Below are 20,288 nucleotides of genomic sequence, written 5' to 3'. Positions count from 1 at the left end.
TGTCTGCAACTCCAGTATCTTGCCTGGGATTGATATCAGACTGACAGGCCTATAATTACCCATATCAACCGGTTTACCCTTTTTAAAAATTGGCACACCATTAGCTTTCTTCCAGGCTTCTAGACGTTTCCCAGTGCTTCAAGACTAATTGAAAATCAACATTAATGATCCAGTCACCTCTTCACCCATCTCTTTTAAAACTCTTGAATGCAAGTTATCTCAACATGGTGATTTAAAAATGTCTGACTTTAGTAGCTTCTGTTTAACATCTTCCAGAGACACCAGTGGAATGGAAAGAGTGTTATTACCATATGATGAAACTGTACATCTGTTTTTTCACCAAATACAGAATAGAAATACTTGTTGAACACTTCTCCCTATTCTGCATTATTATTGATAATTCTCCCATTTCTATCTAGTAATTTAGACATTGCTTCTCAGATGAGGATATCATATTTCACTAGGAGATCTTGTTGGTTTGCTGTTCTCATCTTCAGAAAAGTAGTAGAATAACTCTTTCTTGCTAAGAAATCCAGTCTTTCTTTGGGGTCAACTTAATTCTCCCCTGCTGCAATCTCTCTTAATGGCTATGATAATGAGGGAGGTGGGTCGGAGCAAAAACATTCAAAGCCTTGCAATGGTACATGGTATCATTTGTCTATATCTTTGACTGTCGGGGCTAGCAACACTGGTGTAAGACACAAGACTTTCACTGGCTGTCAGAGGGTGTCATTAATCAGTGAGGCTATTCTTCCTGGAGCTGTTGCCTGAAAGATGTCTTGTGAGTATTTTCCTTTACCAGTTCAGCTTGTGTACCCAGACTAGCAGCCATTCTCCTAGGTAAGTCCTGATAGGATTCAAAAACTTCTGGTGGGTGGAGAAGATGAACCTCAGACCACTGAGTCATCTGGGGAAGATGAGCACAGAATTGCTGGAAGTGATGCTAATTTCTTGAGGCGAAGGTTGATTCTCTGGCAAAGACTCCTCCAATAGAGGTGGTTTGAGAGGACAGGCATTGTCCAGTACCTGTATCACAGGCCATTCTGGGAGCTGGTCCACACAATAAGGGAATCTTCCCTTCTACTGGGTAGAAATTTAGATCTATGTGAGCAAGAGGCACCCAACAGTGCCCAGGGTAGCCACTGCAAGACGGCATAAGGCACAGAAGGCCAATACATACATTTCCAAGATGGTGTGTCCTTGCTCTAAGAGCAACTGTGCTCTCGGTGCTGATCTTTTCCCTCAATTGGGTGTGTGGAGGACATAAAGGGCTGCTTTCACCACAGTGATAATGGAGATGAGTTGGAGGACTCCGAATCAGAGTGGGTGGAACCCTCTGAATAGTCAGTGGGCCTCAGTGGTGCGTGACCTGGTGGGGCTACTGGATGACCTCATTTGTCCATAGTCCAACAGGGGAGGGGGCAATGTCAGTACTGGAGGGGGAACTGTAGTTGGTATAGCAAAGGCATCCCAAGAAGTACAAGACCTAAAGAGGGATCCAGTACTGAGAAGATGTCCACTGTTGGGGCGAAAGAACAAGATGGAATTGGTCTCGATTCTGAGGGATACTTTAGTACTGAGGTTGCTAACACTGAAGTTGAGGATTTAGATGGTACTAAGAACAATACTGGCCCAGCAGCCATCTTTGTCAATACCAAAGTTGTCAGTGATAGTAGTCTCTGTCCTGGAGTTAGAAATGCACCTATGTCCTGTTTTAATGGAGAAGAGGGTACTGACAAACAGAGCAAATCTGTTACTGCCACACAGGCATAAGAGACTGTCAGTACAGAAAGCAGCAGAGCCACGGCGGTATCCATAAGTATCAAAGTCAACAGCTGTACCACTGACGGTTCTGGAGTCAATGGTATGGTACTGGGATCCTCTCATCTCAGTACCGGGGAGACACAAGTTGACGGTCCAGCTCTACCCCAGGTATCTGAGTCTTGTAGACATTGTGAGCCTGTTTTTGTCAAAAATGAGGAATGAACGTCTCCTATTTTGGATGGCTCTAATTCATTTTATGGATCCTTTTATGAGGGATCTTGGGAGATGACGGATTGACTCTTCCCCTTCTCAGGGAAGAATCAGAGTTCAGAGACTATCAGCAACTACCACAGAGGTAGAGAATGCCTGAGGAAGGCTGGCCCCATGATCCAAAGAGGGTCCTGGTGCTAAGACACCTCGTAGCCTGTTCAATCACATGCTGTTTCAGGTAAAGATCCCTAGAAATCTGTGTTCTCTTTTTAAAAGAATGACAGATATTACAGAAAAATGTCAAATATTGCTTACGGGTGCTTAACTAAAGGAAATGTGTGGGGGGACAGTGTTGAGGGCGCCACAAAACAGGCAGTGCTTGAAACCCAGGGAATGCTGCATAACCTATGGTGCTGAGATTCAGAAAACTGTAAAACTAACTAACCTAACAATTACACTAAACTACAGGCACTAGATGCTATTATTTACATTAGTGAAATCTCAGCAACAAACTGTGACACAGAGAGAAAACCGTAAGGGGAAAGCCCCTCAAAGGAGGACTAAGGTCATTGACAAGAAGAAGAAAATGAGGGAGGATTGGGGTGGCCTTGCACTTATATAGCCTTGGGAGGGACCACTAGGAGGCACAGGACACGTGTGCAACCCCAACGAGTACTGCTGTGGGAAAATAGTCTCCATCTCCAGTACAGTAGGCACGAACATGCCAAGTAGAATACACGTCTACAACCACTCAAAGAAGAATATAGTTGACTTTTTTTCCTGCCTATTGGCATTTTTAATTCTTTTAACACACTGGCTAATAGTTTGACCAAATTGGCATCATCAGGACTTATATTTTATATATAAAAAAATCCAGTAAGTGCTAAAACATCTAATGAGAAAACATTCTAGGGCAGTCCAAAGCAATAATTTACAAATAACAGCAGCAGCAGCCTGGTCCCTATGGCTTTCACAGAGCACAAGAACGAACAATGCAATCCTCCCTCTGCCTTTCACGGCATCTTGCCTCCGCAGCGCCCCTTAGTAGTGCTTAATTTGTAATGAAAGAGATGCCAGGGCTCAAGCAATTTTTTTACATTCATAACGCATGCAGCAAACCCGGAGATGCCGGGGCTATGAATTGCCAAGTCTAGAAGTGCCAGACTCAGCCCTGGCACAAATAAAGCACTGCCCATTAGCCTCCCTTGCCTATAGGCTCTAGGCTGTTTCTGAACGTATAGCTGCAGTATGGCAACCAAACGATTACAGTATGTTTTATTTTTAATTATTTTCTTATTAGGATTTCTCATTTATCACAAGATAAAAAACAAGCCCTTTATGTCCTCCCCGCACCCAGTTGTTAACAGAAAAATAAAAAGACAAGTACCTGACATGAGCATTGCAGTATTTTTTTGCATATTCACTCCAGGTTCCAAATCTTCTTGGAAAAAGTGCCTCAATCTGCATGAAAAGCTGTAAACAAAGACACTAAAATAAATAATAAAATGTGAGGGGTCCATACCATACAAAAGATCTTTAAACACATTTTTCTCTATACCCTTAGCTCCACCAAAACTATTTAAAAATAATCTTCATTTAATAAATCATTTGTCTGTCTTCTATTTTCTACAGGCTACAATACAAAACTTGAAACACATAAATAACATTACATAGAAGATTTCATGACCTCCTCAGATTAGCTACATTATGCATACTGTTTTTCTTTTTTGCCTGAGCAGGAATTTCTTTATTTAGACTTGGAATTCCATGCACATCATCCCAGAGAAGCAGAACAATGGAACAACTTTCAATCTCTATAAGGAGATCATGAAGAAAGGGGGTCTGGAGATTATCCAGGATTCTCTGTCAGAAGTATCCACTCATAAACTGTGTTACTTTTGAGGCCCTCCACCTACACAGGAAATACCCTCTGAGACATTGCAGGTATGACTACAGTTCCAGCTGAGCGTACAATTCCCAGCTCGAGGAAACATACTCAAATGTCTCTGAATGAGCTAGCTCTCTAAAAATAGAGTATAGCTGTGGCAGCATGAGTGGCATGCGAGGCTAGCCAACTGAAACAATAGGTCAGCTAGCACCTCCCGCAACCGAGGCTGCCAAGGCTACACTCTATTTTTAGTACATTAGCATGATCAGAGCTAGCATGAGTATGTTTCCTTGAACTGGGAATCACCTGCAGCTCAAAGTATAGACATTCCCTGAGTTTAAAGGGCATAAGACAAAATTGATGCACAGCCCTCTGGCAATCCCATTGACTCTGCTGCCCCCTCAAATCCTCTCAGATCACTTGTACTATTTCAGTGTTCCTAAGCTCACATATGATCTGTCCTGATCCCCCATCAGGAATTAAGCACCTCTCACTGTCTTTTCCCTTCCCCAAAGGCTTATTTCAAGACAGCAGGTGGAAGAGATGCTGTTTTGGGCCAGATTTTACACAGTTTCTGGGCCAAGAGCATTTTGCTCTTATTTACCTGCTGCACATCAACAATGCTATGTATTTCTGCCACACCTTCAGAGGATTTCACAGCAAAATATTTTACTCCTGGGGGAATTATGTGCCACTGTGGTGCAGCAGAAAAATCCCCTCCCCCTCCCCCAGGAGATTCTCTTTGCTTCCTTGTAGAAAATAATGTATGTGGGGAAGCAAAGAGAAGCTGCACCGGTACTCAATTACCCCTCCCCAGCAGCTCAGATGCATCTGTTCAGACAGCTGGGGGAGAGGAGTCTGGGGATACCCCAGCCATCCAGGGATGTTAGTCCCAGCTGGGTGTGGGGGGGGGGGGAGGAGGAGGACGGAGACAGAGTTCCCCCTTCCCTTTCCCCGCACAGAGCAGCCGGGACTGGGTCAGATCAAACCCTAGAAACTTCTTTTGGCTGCAGGAAGCGCAGCACCGCCGGAGATGGGTGGTGGGGGTGTGGCTTTGTGGGGCAGTGTCTGGGTGCGGGGAGGCTCAGTGTGGGAGTTTGGGTGTAGGGGGGTCCGGATGCACAGCGGTTGGGCAGAAGGGGGAGCAGCACCCTGTACAGTTACCCCTCCCCACACCCGTGCACCCGGATCCTCCGACTGAGCCCCATCCCCTGCATCAGGCGTCCCCACACCCAGAACCCCCTCACTGAGCCCCCGAACCCCTACCCCACCGAGCCTCACCCCCTGCACCAGGAGCCTCCCAGACCTCCACCTCATCAAGCCCCACTCCCCCAGCCCCCTCCCACTGAGCCCTAACCATCTTCACCCTGGACACCCCTGCAGAGTCCCATTTCCCCTGCACCCAAACCCTACATCTAGCCCCTGTACATCTAGATTCCCCCCCGCACCCAGACCCATCCACCAAACTGCCTGCACCCAGACTGCACCAGACAGAACCTTAGTACTCGAGGGAATTCTGCACCAAAACATAAAAAAAAAAAAAAATTATGCAAATTTCTGCGTATTTTATTTGTCAAAATAATACAAAAACATAACGACAATATAACCACACCATTTGAAATTATTTTGGTAATATATTTCAAAATATTTGTCAGCAAATAATTGAAAATTGTGTGATTATATAGTGTTATTTTGACAAAAAAATGCAGAATTTTGCAGAATATTTAAATATTGTGAGCAGAATTAATTTTTTAGTGCAGAATTTTTCATTGTTTTGCACAGAATTCCCTCGGGAATATTATATAATGTAGTTTTTACAACAGTGTTAAAAAACGGTTACTCATTTTCTCGTAACTGTTCTTCGAGATGTGTTGTTCACGTCCATACCAAGAAGGTGTGTTCGCGCAGCGTGCAGGCCAGCTGCAAGTTTTTCCCCTAGCAGCATCTGTAGGGGCGGCCTGGGCGGCCCCGGAGTGGCACCCAATACTGGGCCCTGCCGATCCCTCAACCCCTCAGTTTCTTCTTGCTGGCTAATCCGACGGCGGGGTAGGAGGCTGGGCGTTGGAATGGACATGAACAACACATCTCGAAGAACAACAGTTACGAGAAAGTGAGTAACCGTTTTTTCTTCTTCAAGTGATTGTTCATGTCCATTCTAAGCAGGTGACTCACAAGCCAAAGTTCAGGAGCTGGAGTTGGAGTTATGTACAGATTGAAGTACGGCCCGCCCAAAGGCCGCATCGTCTCTGGCCTATTGTGTAAATGCTAAATGCGTCATAAATGCATGTATTGAGGACATGTAGCTGCCCTGCAAATCTCCTGAGCAGGAACTTGCGCCAGGAATGCCGCCGAAGAGGCCTGTGCCCTTGTGGAGTGGGCAGTAATCAGTGGGGCAGGCACCTTCACCAGGCCGTAACACTCCCTAACGCAAGACGTGATCCACAACGAGATACGCTGAGAGGAAACAGGGAGACCTTTCATTCTGTCTGCCACAGCCAAAAAAAGTTGGATGGACTTCCGAAACGGCTTAGTTCTCTCTATGTAGAAAGCTAAGGCCCTACTACATCTAGTGAATGCAGCCTGTGCTCCCTATCGGAGGAGTGTGGCTTGGGGTAGAACCCTGGGAGGAAAATGTCCTGGGTCACGTGAAACTGGGAAACAACCTTAGGGAGGAAAGCAGGGTGAGGTTTAAGTTGGACTTTGTCTTTATGGAAAGCTGTGTAAGGGGGCTCAGACACTAGGGCCCTGAGCTCTGAAACTTTTCGGGCCGAGGTAAGTGCTACGAGGAACACCATCTTGAATGAGAAGTACAGCAGAGAGCAGGTGGCCAATGGTTCAAATGGCGGTCACATCAGTCTAGATGTACTAGATTGAGGTCCCAGGCCGGGACCGGCTGACGAGTGTGTGGGAAGAGCCTGTCCAAACCCCTAAGGAAACGACTCACTATAGGGTTTGTAAAAATTGAGAACCCATGTGAGCCTGGGTGGAAGGCGGAGATGGCAGCTAAATGGACCCTTATTGATGATAAGGACATATGCGGATGTTTTAGGTGCAGGAGGTAGTCCAGTATGAACGGTATGGGGGCAAGGAGAGGCAACTGATGGCGTTGCTCCGCCCAGATGGAGAATCGTTTCCAGTTGGCAAGGTACGTTGCTCTGGTGGAGGACTTTCTACTGCTCAGGAGGACTTGCTTGATCTGGTCTGAACGTGACAGCTCCGCAGTGCTTAGCCATGGAGCATCCATGTTGTGAGGTGAAGGGACTCCAGATTTGGGTGCCGGAGTCTGCCATGGTCCTGTGTGATGAGGTCCTGGACCAGCGGTAACGTGAGTGGAGCTGCTACAGACAATTCCAGGAGCGAGGTGAACCAGTGTTGGCGCGGCCATGCCGGTGCTATCAGTATAACTCGAGCCCAGTCCCTGCGGACCTTGAGGAGCACTTTGTGGACCAGCGGAATAGGTGGAAAGTTATAGAGCAGGTGGTCTGCTCAAGAGAGAAAGAAGGCATCCCCGATGGACCCTGGGCTGTGTCTTCTGAGGGAACAGAATGCCTGACACTTCCTGTTGCCACGAGTGGCAAACAGGTCTATCTGGGGAGTGCTCCAGAACCAGAAGATTGAGTTCACCACATCTGGTCGAAGGGACCATTCGTGGCCATGGAAGGTCTGGCTGAGGCTGTCCGCCAGTGCGTTCTGAATCCCTGGGAGATACGACGCCTGTAGGTGGATCAAGTGTTCTACACAGAAGTCCCACAGGGAGAGGGCTTCCTGAACTGGACAGGAGTCGACAAAACCCTGGGCGGGGGCAAGAAACAGGCAGTCTGTCCCAATCCGCTTGAGGGCATGGCCGATCCTTGAGGTCTCAGGAGGGGTGAGTGCTCCCTCACTGGCCTCTTCTTTTTTACTGGCACCAAAGATGGTGAATGGTGCCGCACTGAGGTCGACCTGTGGCAATGTCGGTGAGATTTTGAGTCTTTAGCCGGGCCCGTTTCACACGCCGTTGACTTCGGAGTGCTGTGTACCGAGGAGGAAGTGCTCGGTGCCGGGTTAGAGGGTCACACATCAGATTGAGGTTTCAACGCCGCCTCTATTAGCAGGAGTTTCAGTCTCTGCTCTCTGTCTTTAACAGTTCTGGGGCGGAAACCTTTACAGATATGGCACTTCTCCCTCTGGTGAGTCTCACCAAGGCACCTTAAGCAGGAAGAGTAAGGATCACTCTTGGGCATAAACTTGCCACAGGCCTCGCAGAGTTTAAACCCTGGAGACCTGGGCATACCCCAGGAGGGGAAAGGGAAAATGATCTAACAACCAACTAACTATAACTATACGGCAAACAACAATTAACAAACTATATACAACTAAAGTCTGACAGACACTGCCAAGGCGCTCGCTGCAAGAGTGAGCGAAGTTCCAGCTAGCTGTCACCGGCGGTAAGAAGGAACTGAGGGGGTGAGGGGTAGGCGGGGCCCTATATTGAGCACCATGAAGGTGCCACTCCTGGGGGCGCCTAGGCCAACCCTACAGACGCTGCTAGGGGAAAAATCTTTTGCCTGGCGTGCACGCGGCACGCACACACCAGCTTGGAATAGACATGAACAATCACTTGAAGAAGAATTTACTTACTTGCTTTTTTTCCTCCCAGCCACTGGCATCTCTTCCATTCTCAAGAGCTTGAGTTTTGACCACAATAATACTGGCCAAATAAAGACTTCTTTGGAACTCTCTTTGAAGCCAGATAGTGCTGCTACTTAATGGTCTCAATGTGCAACATGAACAGTTCCTATTATGAACTTCCTGCCTTCTCCACCCTCACGATGCAAGTGGGCTGCCTTTGCTGTATGAGCAAGAAGTTGCATGCCCTCCCAATGACCAAATACCCCTTTAAACGTTTCTATGTTAATGTCAACTATCTACCAACTCTCTTTTCTCTGGGTGGATAACAAATGAGCAGTTGCCTTTTAAACTATATTAACATTCTAAATTTGTTTCAGAAAGGTTAGAAGGGCAGGCAGCACACAATAGGCCCTCCTCTAAAAAAAAGTAGGCAGCCTCTGAAAATCAGTTGTTCTTTTTCCTTATCAGTTCCAAACCTGAAGTGCCTTGTACATATAATTAGGGCTCTCAAATGATTAAAAATTAATCGCAGTTTTAATAGCACTGTTAAACAATAATAGAATACCATTTATTTAAATATTTTTGGATGTTTTCTAGATTTTTCAAATATACTGATTTCAATTACAACACAGAACACAAAGTGTACAGTGCTCACTTTATATTATTATTTTGATTACAAATATTTGCACTGTAAAAAAGATAAACAAAATAAAGTATTTTTCAATTCACCTCATACAAGTACTGTAGTGCAATCTCTATCATGAAAGTGCAACTTTAAGGTTTGTTTTTTTTACATAACTTCACTCAAAAATAAAACAATGTAAAACTTTAGAGCCTCCAAGTCTACTCTGTCCTACTTCTTCTTCAGCCAATAGTTAAGACAAACAAGTTTGTTTACATTTACAGGACATAATGCTGCCCTAATAGATACTGTTCTGAACCCGTTGGTAATGTTGAAGAAATGGGACTTGAATCGTATACTGTTTACTGCTACCCTAGAACAGAATTCTTGATGGGCAACTGTATTAAACCTTTTGTGTCATGAACTGAGAGATTTCAGGGATTCATAGAGCTTTTTCCCCAGTTTTTATTAGAGCATTCCTAACACTAATTAATGTTCAGTGAAAGTATTAAGTAAAAAATATCATGCCTACTTGCTTTTCACATGTTGGGAAGATAATAAATTATTGATAACTTGTTAACTAAATAAAAAGTATTATTTTGCACTGAATTCAAACTTGAACCAACAAGTCTTATCAAATATTGGTATTAGTTAAGCACAAAAATTATATATATGTATGTAATAGATTAGTTTTCCTTGAAAGGCTACTCTCTAGTGTCATCTTTCTGACTGTTGATGAGCTTGAAACAGTAAGTACAAAAATACAAATATATTTTATAAAATCCCAATATAACCACACAAAATTAAGCAACCTCTTCTGGTTTCTGATACTAATTTTTCATATTGTAATAAGTGCATAAAGTAACAGAATGTCCCAGTGCATGTAACTGTATAGATCTACAGGCTTTATAAAATGATATACTTCATAAATGAGCCATCATCCCTTTAAAAAAGAACAATACTTTTAATACCTCTTCAGGTCTTCCTAGAGCAGGAGTTCCAGTAAGAAGAATTGCTCGTGCAGCATTCTGCACAATTGGCAACAAAATCTTGCTGCGGGTTGCATTCCTGGATTTCATATAGTGAGACTCATCAACCACAACTACCTTGAAATTTTGTTTGTACAAAGTATCTACTAAAGTCTGTGCATCTGTAGTTAGTAGGCCATAACCCAAAACTGTCACTTTGCTGGTCGATATTCTCCTAGAAAAGAAAATCCAGGGTTTGGTTATTCATTTATCATAACAGACTAACCCAGAAAGGAAAGTGAATATGCTGAAAAAGTGTTACAGAAACAATCTCCAGTATGAAAGTGTGCATGAGGCCAAATACAACTGCTATACCTAATGGTTTAAATGCCACATTCTCCAATATCAACTGTTCAAGCATCTGCAACATTGGCAAACTACACAAAAAAGTTCTGTAAACACTTCACATTCCCAGAACAGATATATTACATATAACATTATACAATGATGCATGACAATGCATCAAGGATGCCAATGACTGAATCACAAGCTCCCAATGTACTGCTGATGAATTCAGTACACCCCAAGCATGCGGGTAGCTACATACAAACTCGATGCTAAGATAACTATTTGACTGGCAAGATATGCTAGAGATGCAGGCAGCTACTTAAAGTTAATTAAGATGAGATTGGTGAAGCACACACAGAAATTTAATGACTGTTAGTTAATATGGACAAATATAATTGACATCACAGAAAAAATTATACATCTAAGATAAATATAATAAAGTGGTTTCTTGTACTGTTCATACTTACAATCTTACATTGTGCATTCTTACAACCTTATGGAGACCAAGAAAAACAGTCAGTGGTGCACACCAAAAGAGGAGATGACAGTTTTGGGAGTCGCCAACGCTGTCATTCCCAATTTTCCAACTAGGCATAGGTTTCACAACCTTTTATACACCTTTTTCATTCCACCCACATACATCTGGAACCATATCTGATCAACTCTTCACTTGTATTTAATGGGGAAACTAAGGTTAAGAAGTTAAGTTTCTTTCTTTAGGTCACACATGAATTCTGGTAGAGCCTGAAATAAAACCCATGTTGTCTAACTCCCAGTCTTGTGCACAAGACCATCATTTGCTTTTCTAGATGTTGGGCTGTGTGAATTTCATTTAATTTACAGACGTTCACTGAACAAATCACGACAGACTTTTGTGGAGAAGAATAAGAAACTTCACTCACCCAGTGTCAGTTTTATTCTGAATGATGCTGATATCATCTGGACAGAGTTCTGGAATCCATTTCTCCATCTCATCAATCCAAGGGTACTTCAGAGATGAAGGGACTACTATTAAGAGAGGCCATTCCTTTTTATAGTAGTAAGAAATAGCAATTGCTTGGATTGTCTTCCCCAGTCCCATCTAAGAAAGACACACACAAAAAGTAAAGTCATTATCTGCATTTGAAAGGTGAGCATAACCTGCACACCTTTTATAATGTCCCAAAGTAGATGAGTTAAAAAAAATGGAGAGAGAGAAGACCAGTAAAAGGGAGAAATGAGTAGAAGGGGTAAGCTAATGTGTTGTGGAAAGAAGCTGCAAAGCATGGTTTTCAATTACATTCAAAATAAATTGGTCAAAAGTTCTTGGGGCCTGATCCAGTGACCACTAAAACTGATAGAAATGCTCCAATTGACTTCAATAGGTTTTGGAGCAAGCACATAATGAATTTAGTAGGGGAGGGGAGGCCAAAAATCTTCACCTTCTTGAGCTCCAAAAGGCCCACAGAAAATATATTCAGCCATTGGACAATTCTTTCAGATGTTTAACTTCAATTTATAGTAATCTTTTTTCTACTAAATTATACTCAAATTGTATCTGATTGTTTTACATGGAATAGTATCCGGTTTGTATGCAGATAGCGTCAATTAAAAAAAAACTATAAAAATTATAAGATGTAATGTAAAGGAAAAAAGTTTTATGGTCAAACTAAATTTAAGAGCAATGGATTTAAAAGAGTTTATACAATATATTTTCAAATTTGATAATTTTTTGCATCAAACAAGTAGAAATAAGCATCTCTTGCATAAATTTTAGATGAACAATATAACCGTCTGGGCTTTTATTTAGATTCATTTGTCCCATCAATACTCTAGAACTTTACCAATACATTTTAAAGTGACCATTTAAAAATCTCCTTTGACTAGCTCGCTATGAAAATGTCCTCCCATTTTGTAGATCACAATACATCCTTTCTAGATGATGAACTGATTTATGGATCAGCAAGTAATTCTGTGAAAACAAACAAAATTCAAACTTTGGCACTGGAGTTAATGAGAACTGCATCTTTCTGTAGCAGCTTTGTAATAAGAGTTTGGGGCAATGCCTCTGGAGTTCACTAAAAACTTCTTATTAATTCTGAAGTAATGTCAGAAAAGGGAGAATTAAATGTCTTTAATTCAGGGGTAGGCAACCAATGGCACGCATGCCAAAGGCGGAACACGAGCTGATTTTCAGTGGCACTCACACTGCCTGGCTCCTGGCCACTGGTCTTGTGGGGCTCTGCATTTTAATTTAGTTTTAAATGAAGCGTCTTAAAATTTTAAAAACCTTATTTACTTTACATACAACAATAGTTTAGTTATATATGATAGACTTATAGAAAGAGACCTTCTAAAAATGTTAAAATGTATTATTGGCATGCGAAACCTTAAATTAGAGTTGGCACACCACTTCTGAAAGATTGCCAACCCCTGCTTTACTTCAATTTGCTTCCTCTTCTGTCATCCCACAAAGGAACAGTCCATAAAAGCAAGCATTTTAACTCCCCCTACTGGAAGCAAGATCGCAAAGAGCAGACTGCAAATTCCCAGTGGGTATATAAACCCAGCCTCCAAACCTCATAGCCCAGAGTCAAGGAGGTAGAATAGCATATTCAAAATTAAGAAACTGTAAGAAAAAGAGAGGAATACAGGATTGAAGAACAGAAAGATAAAAGTTACCACTAAGTAATATCCCTTTCTCAAATGTCCTGTCTTCTCCCACAATAAAAACAGTTCAAAAACAACAAGCTGCAGTACTGTAGTGAAGTAGGCTTACTTGATGAGCCCAGCACAACCTCCTTTGGTCAAGAGCCATTAAGCGAGGGTGGGGTAAATAACAGAGGGATGGGTCCATCAGATGATGTTTGATGAAGGAGTGAAGAGAGGATCGAGTGCTATATTCCTCATGCTATCATCTCAGCTCTAACTTCCAAGAAGGGGGCCCGTATCACTTTTATAATGGCCCCAGTCATCTAGAGAAGGTTTTCTTGCTTGCTAGTATGCCTCACAAACATAGCCCTTAATCCAACGGAAGAAGGTGGTTTTAGTGGCCTACAATCCTTTTTTAGGATCCCAGAAATAAGTTCTTGGGCCTTCAGTATATTTGAGTGTAAGTCAAATATAGTGTGAAACCTCTTCTGGAAGAGAAACACTGATTGGTAAAGATAAATTTCACAGTGTTGTAGGAGTCCTGACCCAAAAAGAAGTTGTGGAGGGGTTGCAAGATTACTGTAGAGCGTGGGGGGCTCACTCACTCTAGGCAGGGAAGCTCTAGGGGCCTAAAAATATCACTCAGAGAAGCCTACTGGGCCCCCAACCTTTGGAGCGCCCAAGGGATATTAAATCTAACTGTAAGCCTTTGCATCTCTATCACTTGATCGCTCCATGCTATTACCCGGGCCCTCACCCTAGGCTGGAGAACCCCAGCAGCCCTATTCCCCACCTTGATTCGGTGCCCACATTTGTTAATCTTTCATTCTGCAAAATGCAATTTCCCCCCATATCTTCTCCACAGCTGTTAATATTAGGGTAAGCAGTCCTCTATTTATTGGGGGGGGGGAGAGAGGGGGGTTAATTTACAGGTAGACAAGATGGGCACTTAAAGTTATATTTTAGAAATGTGAAGAAACTAAAATAATAAATATAATGATGTGTACCTGAGTAAGACAGTCAATGAGTTATGCTCCTAGCTCCACAAATGACTTAGCAAGCTATACTGAGAAACTAAAAAATTCTTCCTTGACTCTATCTGGTACTTTGAAGATATAGTATGCAAGTGACATGATTGGTTACACAGCATAGTCAAAGGCACCATGCTATAATATTCAAAGAATTTACATTTCCCTAAGAAGTCAAAGAATCATTGTTTCATTCTCTGAGATGTATTACTTTATTAAGTACACATTGCATAGATTCATATTTGCAACTATTTGTTTAAAACAGGTGTCATTTTGGTTTAAGATTGTTTTTGTGGCTTAAAAATAGCAATCTACACAGTGACACAATTGCTTAAAACTACTGCATAAGTAAAGTTAATATTTTAAGGATTTTTCAGGAGAGGAGCTACATCCACAATAAGCAATTAAAATTGATCTTTAAAAACAAGTTGTTCAAATTTGCTTTTAAACCAGGCAGTCACAACTCCAACTTTCACTTCCTTACTTAGACAGCTTCATTGAATCTAATGAGCATTATAATAATGATGCCTCTCTCATTCCTAGCCTACCCCTTTCCCTCCCCCCAAAAAGAGACATTCTTAAAGTTAAAAGTAATAAAAGTGATATTAGATAGGAAGATGGAAAATAACTTACCTCATCAGCTATCATACACCTAGATGCAAAAAAAGGAAATGTAACAGTAAATACAAAAGATAAAATAATTAAAATTGCATTTATCTACAGATGTATTTTAATAATTAAAAAACAGACTAATGGCTTGATAGATTAAGAACAAAAGCTACCTTTATTGTCACCTATACTATGATTGAAACCAAAGAGATTGAATACTGTAATAAATACTACCAGAATGTTAACTCTTCTAAAAACATATTTATCAAATATATTTATGCTAGAGTTTAGAACAAGGTACTAAATCAGGTACAGTCTAGCATTACATTAAATGTGATATCCATCTACATGTTCAATAGAAGCTTTGTATCTTCTTTTTTAGTGTCTTTCACAGAGGATGAAGCAATGTTCTCCACCCCTTCAGCTACATATTATTTATCTAGCTGTCAGAAAAATCAGATAGCTGTGAATAGGAGTAACTACTTGTTCTGAAGGTTCCTCCAGTCACTTTTACAGTAGAAACAGAAGCTGACTTCCACTTTCATCTTCCACAAACAAATATTATCTTTATACATGTTATAATATATATCAACTTGAATTTTTCCATTTCAGAATTTATCTGTCTAGTGTTATTCGCAGTAAGACCAGTACTAGCTTCAGGAGCGCAGTGAGAAATAATATATTCTACAATATTTGTTCATAATATACGCATGATGTTGCAATCCCAGGTTGTGTGTGATAGTACATAGCAATTTCAGATTTTGAGACATACAGTAAAAATAATGAATGATAAAATTACAGCTATTTCATACTGCTCTCAATTTACACATTGGCCAATGCCCTTACCTGCCTCTACCCATCATGTTTGACAGAGATGTCTGATGTTAGTTACTTCACAAAATTGATTGTTTGCTTATAATATTAAGCAATATGCTACTATTAGGACTGTTTCAGAGTGGTAGCTGTGTTAGTCTGTATCAGCAAAAACAATGAGGAGTCCTTGTGGCATCTTAGGGCTGGTTCACACTAAGAAGCAGGGTCGAACTAGGGTACGCAAATTCAGCTACGTGAATAGCGTAGCTGAATTCGAAGTACCCTAGTTCGAACTACTCACCCGTCCAGACGCCGCGGAATCGAAGTCCGCGGCTCCAAGGTCGACTCCGCCACCGCCTTTTGCAGTGGTGGAGTACCGGAGTCGACCGCGGCGCTTCCGGAGTTCGAACTATCGCGTCCAGATTAGACGCGATAGTTCGAACTCCGAGAAGTCGAACTCACCGCGTCGACCCGGCTCGTAAGTGTAGACTAGCCCTTAGAGACTAACAAATTTATTTGGGCATAAGCATTCGTGGGTTAAAACCCACTTCACTCAGATGCATAGAGTGAAAAATACAGTAAGCAATATATATATTACAGCATATGAAAAGATGGGAGTTGCCTTACCAAGTGGGGGGTCAGTGCTAACGAGGCCAATTCAATCAAGGTGGAAGTGGCCTATTCTGAACAGTTGACAAGAAGGGGTGAGTATCAACAGAGGGAAAATTACTTTTTGCAGTGACCCAGCCACTCCCAGTCTTTATTCAGGCCTAATTTGATGGTGTCCAGTTTGCAAATTAATTCCAGTTCTGCAGTTTCTCATTGAAGTCTGTTTTTGAAGAATTGCCACTTTTAAGTCTGTTACTGAGTGTCCAGGGAGACTGAAGTGCTCTCCTACTGGTTTTTGAATGTTACAATTCAAAACTCTGAAACCTAGAATGTCTGCTGAGTCAGTGTGAAGCAATCGAAATAGCTACAAGCATGGCTGAGAGTTCTTATTAATTAGAATATCACCAGGTTCAATCTTCACTGGAATTTGTGGTCTGTTACCATTCAGTTTCTAAGTTCTCAGCCATTTTCAACTTTTTTACACTTTATGTATTACACCGGTTGTGACAAGTATGGGCTTTCAGCTTGTACATGTGTAACAATCAGGAGACTTGCTACACAGAGAAGAAGAGACAAAACTCTTTCTCTCCCTCAGAAGCACTGGAGGTGGTGGAACTTTAGATTTATCAAAACACCTCCTCACTATAGATCAGTCTGGAAGATGAAGCCCCCAAATAGGCTCTGCAGCAGCATCCTGGTATAAATCTCAGCACACTCTGACTTCCTAGCAGCTATTAGAATTAAGGATGTAAAATATTAAGCAGTTAAACCGTTACTCAGTAAGCATTAGTCTTACTGTTAACCCACCCTAACTTGTTAACCCTCAGCCCCATGCTGGCCGGCCAAGCAGCTCCAGCCCCTCACCCTTTAATCAGTTAACCGGTTAAACGACATTTTAATTGCTTAAATGGTTACATTTTTAAACAATATTTACATCCCTAATTAGGATTGATAAATTAGTTGCACCTGGACCTCAATGGTGGGGCCTCTGACCTTTGGGCTTTTATTATCTGACAATTAGATTTGGTTGTCCAGCTAATAGTTAGTAAATTTTTCAGGCACGGTGTTTAATTTTAGGTTTTTAAAAGTGAACTGAACCACACCCCGCAGAAATTCCAAGTAGTATGCTAATGATACTCACATGGGCCATTGGCAGAGCTGGAACCTAGTGTCAAGCTACTCCCTAAGCCCCCTTTGCCCCACCTGTTCTTCCCTCTGCATTTTAACTATGCAGTTACTGGAAAATATCCCTTCTCCATGCTGCCTGGTGGAACACTGAGGGCACAGGAGAGAGAGACTGCCTGCTCTCAGGTCTGGTGCCTGATTCCAGTCTGGCTCAAAGCAGCAATTGCAGGGAAAGTTTTGTACAGCATCTTGCAGCTCCAGCCTCTCGCATGCCCAATGGGGACGGACTCTTTGGGGAATTTAACTGCCAATCTCTAGCCAGTCTGTACTGAGCATGCGTAAACTGTGATTTTTTTCAAAGGTTTATAATTGAGCCAAATTGGTCAGATTTTCATGGCAATGGCAAAAGGCATATTATCTCTGATGCAAAGGCTACTCATCTGTAAAATGTAAGCCTCTGTTCCAACTCATGGTGGTGCTAGAGATTTCCAAAGAAAAAATTGCCACTTTTTTTTTTTTTTTACGATGAGGAAAACATATTTTTCCCTAGCCTTGCTCTCAGAAATGGCTAAAACCATGTTGGATGAAAACCTTCCCCCTCGTACCCCTCATTCTCAAAAATCAATCAGCCTGAAGACGACATCCCATCTGGAAAATTTCAGCCCAAACAGTTAAAGGTTGACAGAGTTGTATGTAATTGAAAGCAATTGTATAATGGGAACTGTTGGGTAACATTAATGGGTGTTGCTGTTAACCCTGCTTATAATGCACACACACACAAAACTTGTTGATAGATTATAACCCAAAGTTTCAATTCAGTTGCAGGTTCCATTTCTCATAAATGATCTTTTCCAGTAACTGATGCCTAAACACTAGTAAATGCGTGTCTAATACTTGATATCGAGTATTTTAAAGTTTACATTTTCTAAGGAAGTCTCCCATATTACTCCATTCTCTCGATTTGGAACTCAGGAGTATTCATTAAGAGGGTACTGATTCTATACAAAGGTGTGTATCCACTAAGGCTGCCAACTCTGACTGAAGCTATTCTGGGAGAGATTTTTTTTCCCAACATGACGTAATGTCATTTTCTTAAAATATCCTATTAAAACCTCCTTTTCAATAGTCACCAGGAGATCAATGCCAATTCCGGGAGACTCCAGGCCAATGTTGGAGGATTGGCAACCCTAGTATCCACACTATTTTTTTATTTTTGTGTTTCATATTTGGATGCAATATTCAGGCTTGTCTACACAATATTGGCAAAGCGCATTAGAGCACTTTACAAATCACACCTCTCTAACAGCCCCACGTAAACTCTGTTGGCATGCTTTAAAATGGTGCTTAGTTTGTGTTAAAGGCCAGCAGGGTCTATATGGGGTAGTTAGAGCACTTTACAAATCACACCCCACTAATGCACTTTGCCAGTTCAGAGAAGCCCTCAGAGGATTTTTTAATATCCTCATGTGCACATACCATAAGCAATCTTGAGGCTCAGAATGAATGTTGAATGCACTAGTGAGAAATATGCACATTCTATACTATGGTATTGAAACCCTCTTTTTAAAAGGCAAACCTAGTCTTAAGTGTCAGGTAAAAATAAGAAAGGTATTCCTTGGGGGCACTGGCATCTTTCCTCCATAGAAGCACGTTCTTTCTGCACATGAAACAGTCACCTTTCTACCTTTAAATGATTAATGATCCTGGCAGTCCCACTGACTTAAAGGTTTCCATAATGGACAATAAGATGCACCTTGCCAATGTAGAATTCAGCTCTATTACTATTCTTAGAACCATCAACAGAAACAGATTTACTCATACATGTATTGTCTAAGCAGTGCTTAAAGATTTTTCATGTTGAGCAAACAATATACCAGTCATAGCTTTGGAAAAAAATGAATTTTAATTACTGGACATGTCTATGGGCCTTAAAGATTTTTCATTTTATACATTAAATACAGAGTAACAAAAACTGAGGCTAGAAGAGAATCTTTTAATAGAAGTTCAGTGTCTGGCCAATAGTGTATTTAATATGCACTTAGAAAGCATGTTTATTTGCTGGTCAACTAATACACAGTTCTATCTTAATGTTACAATCAGTTCAGTTTTCACTCACTTAAAAATTAGTGATTAATGTTGTCCATGTCATTGATTGTTAATTGCCTGGACTGAAATTTATGTAGTTTGACCATAGGATTTATAAAGTAAATCTTCATTTTAATAACTTCTTTCCAAAATTGCTTCTGTACATTAATCATCCATTTATAAGACAAGTACACACGTTCTAATTAATTCTCATGCTGCGGCAGTCTCTGTCGAGCAATGCTTTTTTTTTTTATACTGACTACATGGATTCAGAAAATGAGCAAAACAATAGCAATTAGTTACAGAACAAACATGCATTCTGAAACAATTAGCCATTTCAAATCTCAGTGAACAATATATTGCACCTATATAGCATATTTCATTGTAAAAGATATCAAAACTTTATAACCTATACACCCATTTATGCTGACAAGTGCAGGCAAGTAATCTTACATTACTCCACAGTACAGTAGATACTATATTATAAATGTGAGGGTAATTAAATTTTAGTAATGCAGTGTTAATAATACGAGACCTCTATATAGCATATTTAATAGCATAGTATGAGACACCGGTAAGGACCACAGGTTTCTGGAGCACATGTTCCTTAATTCCATCTTCTCCAGTGTGGGGTTTGTATAACCTATCATACAGACCTCACACAGAATCCTGCTGCAAATGTTTGTGGTTTTACAATGACATCTTCCTATTTTGTTAAAGCTGTCTCTCTCTTTGTCTGCAGTTCCCATTGTTCAAATCTCTTTATGTCACATGTAATTTGGTTTTGTCTTCTGTGTTTGCACTAGCAATCCACTTTTGGAGTCATCTGCATATTTGACCAAAGACACTTGCCAAAAAAATCACGAACCTAGTGAGTGCTTGCTGTCCTTCTCTAAACCCTGGTTAATGGCTCAGAAAAGTCTCTAAATCCCTGAGTGCTGTATTAGGGCTGGTCCACACTAAGAAGCAGGGTCGAA

At 41.4% G+C, this 20,288-nt stretch overlaps 1 protein-coding gene across 1 annotated transcript in view; it reads right to left on the bottom strand.

Annotated features, from left to right (window-relative positions):
• The window catches only part of ZRANB3 (zinc finger RANBP2-type containing 3), a 108,351-nt gene that overhangs the window by 60,130 nt on the left and 27,933 nt on the right, over window positions 1-20,288 (bottom strand). Inside the window, exons 3-6 of the mRNA XM_039493783.1 lie at window positions 14,704-14,722; window positions 11,314-11,492; window positions 10,067-10,298; window positions 3,362-3,447 (exon numbers count right to left, since the gene is read on the bottom strand). Of these exons, the coding sequence (XP_039349717.1) occupies window positions 3,362-3,447; window positions 10,067-10,298; window positions 11,314-11,492; window positions 14,704-14,722 (516 nt within the window). The remainder of the gene's footprint in view (window positions 1-3,361; window positions 3,448-10,066; window positions 10,299-11,313; window positions 11,493-14,703; window positions 14,723-20,288) is intronic.

Source organism: Mauremys reevesii, linkage group 11, assembly GCF_016161935.1.
Source record: "Mauremys reevesii isolate NIE-2019 linkage group 11, ASM1616193v1, whole genome shotgun sequence".
NCBI lineage: Eukaryota > Metazoa > Chordata > Testudines > Geoemydidae > Mauremys > Mauremys reevesii.
The sequence above is the reverse complement of the archived record's forward strand: the minus strand, read 5'-3'. Positions and strand labels throughout refer to the sequence as shown.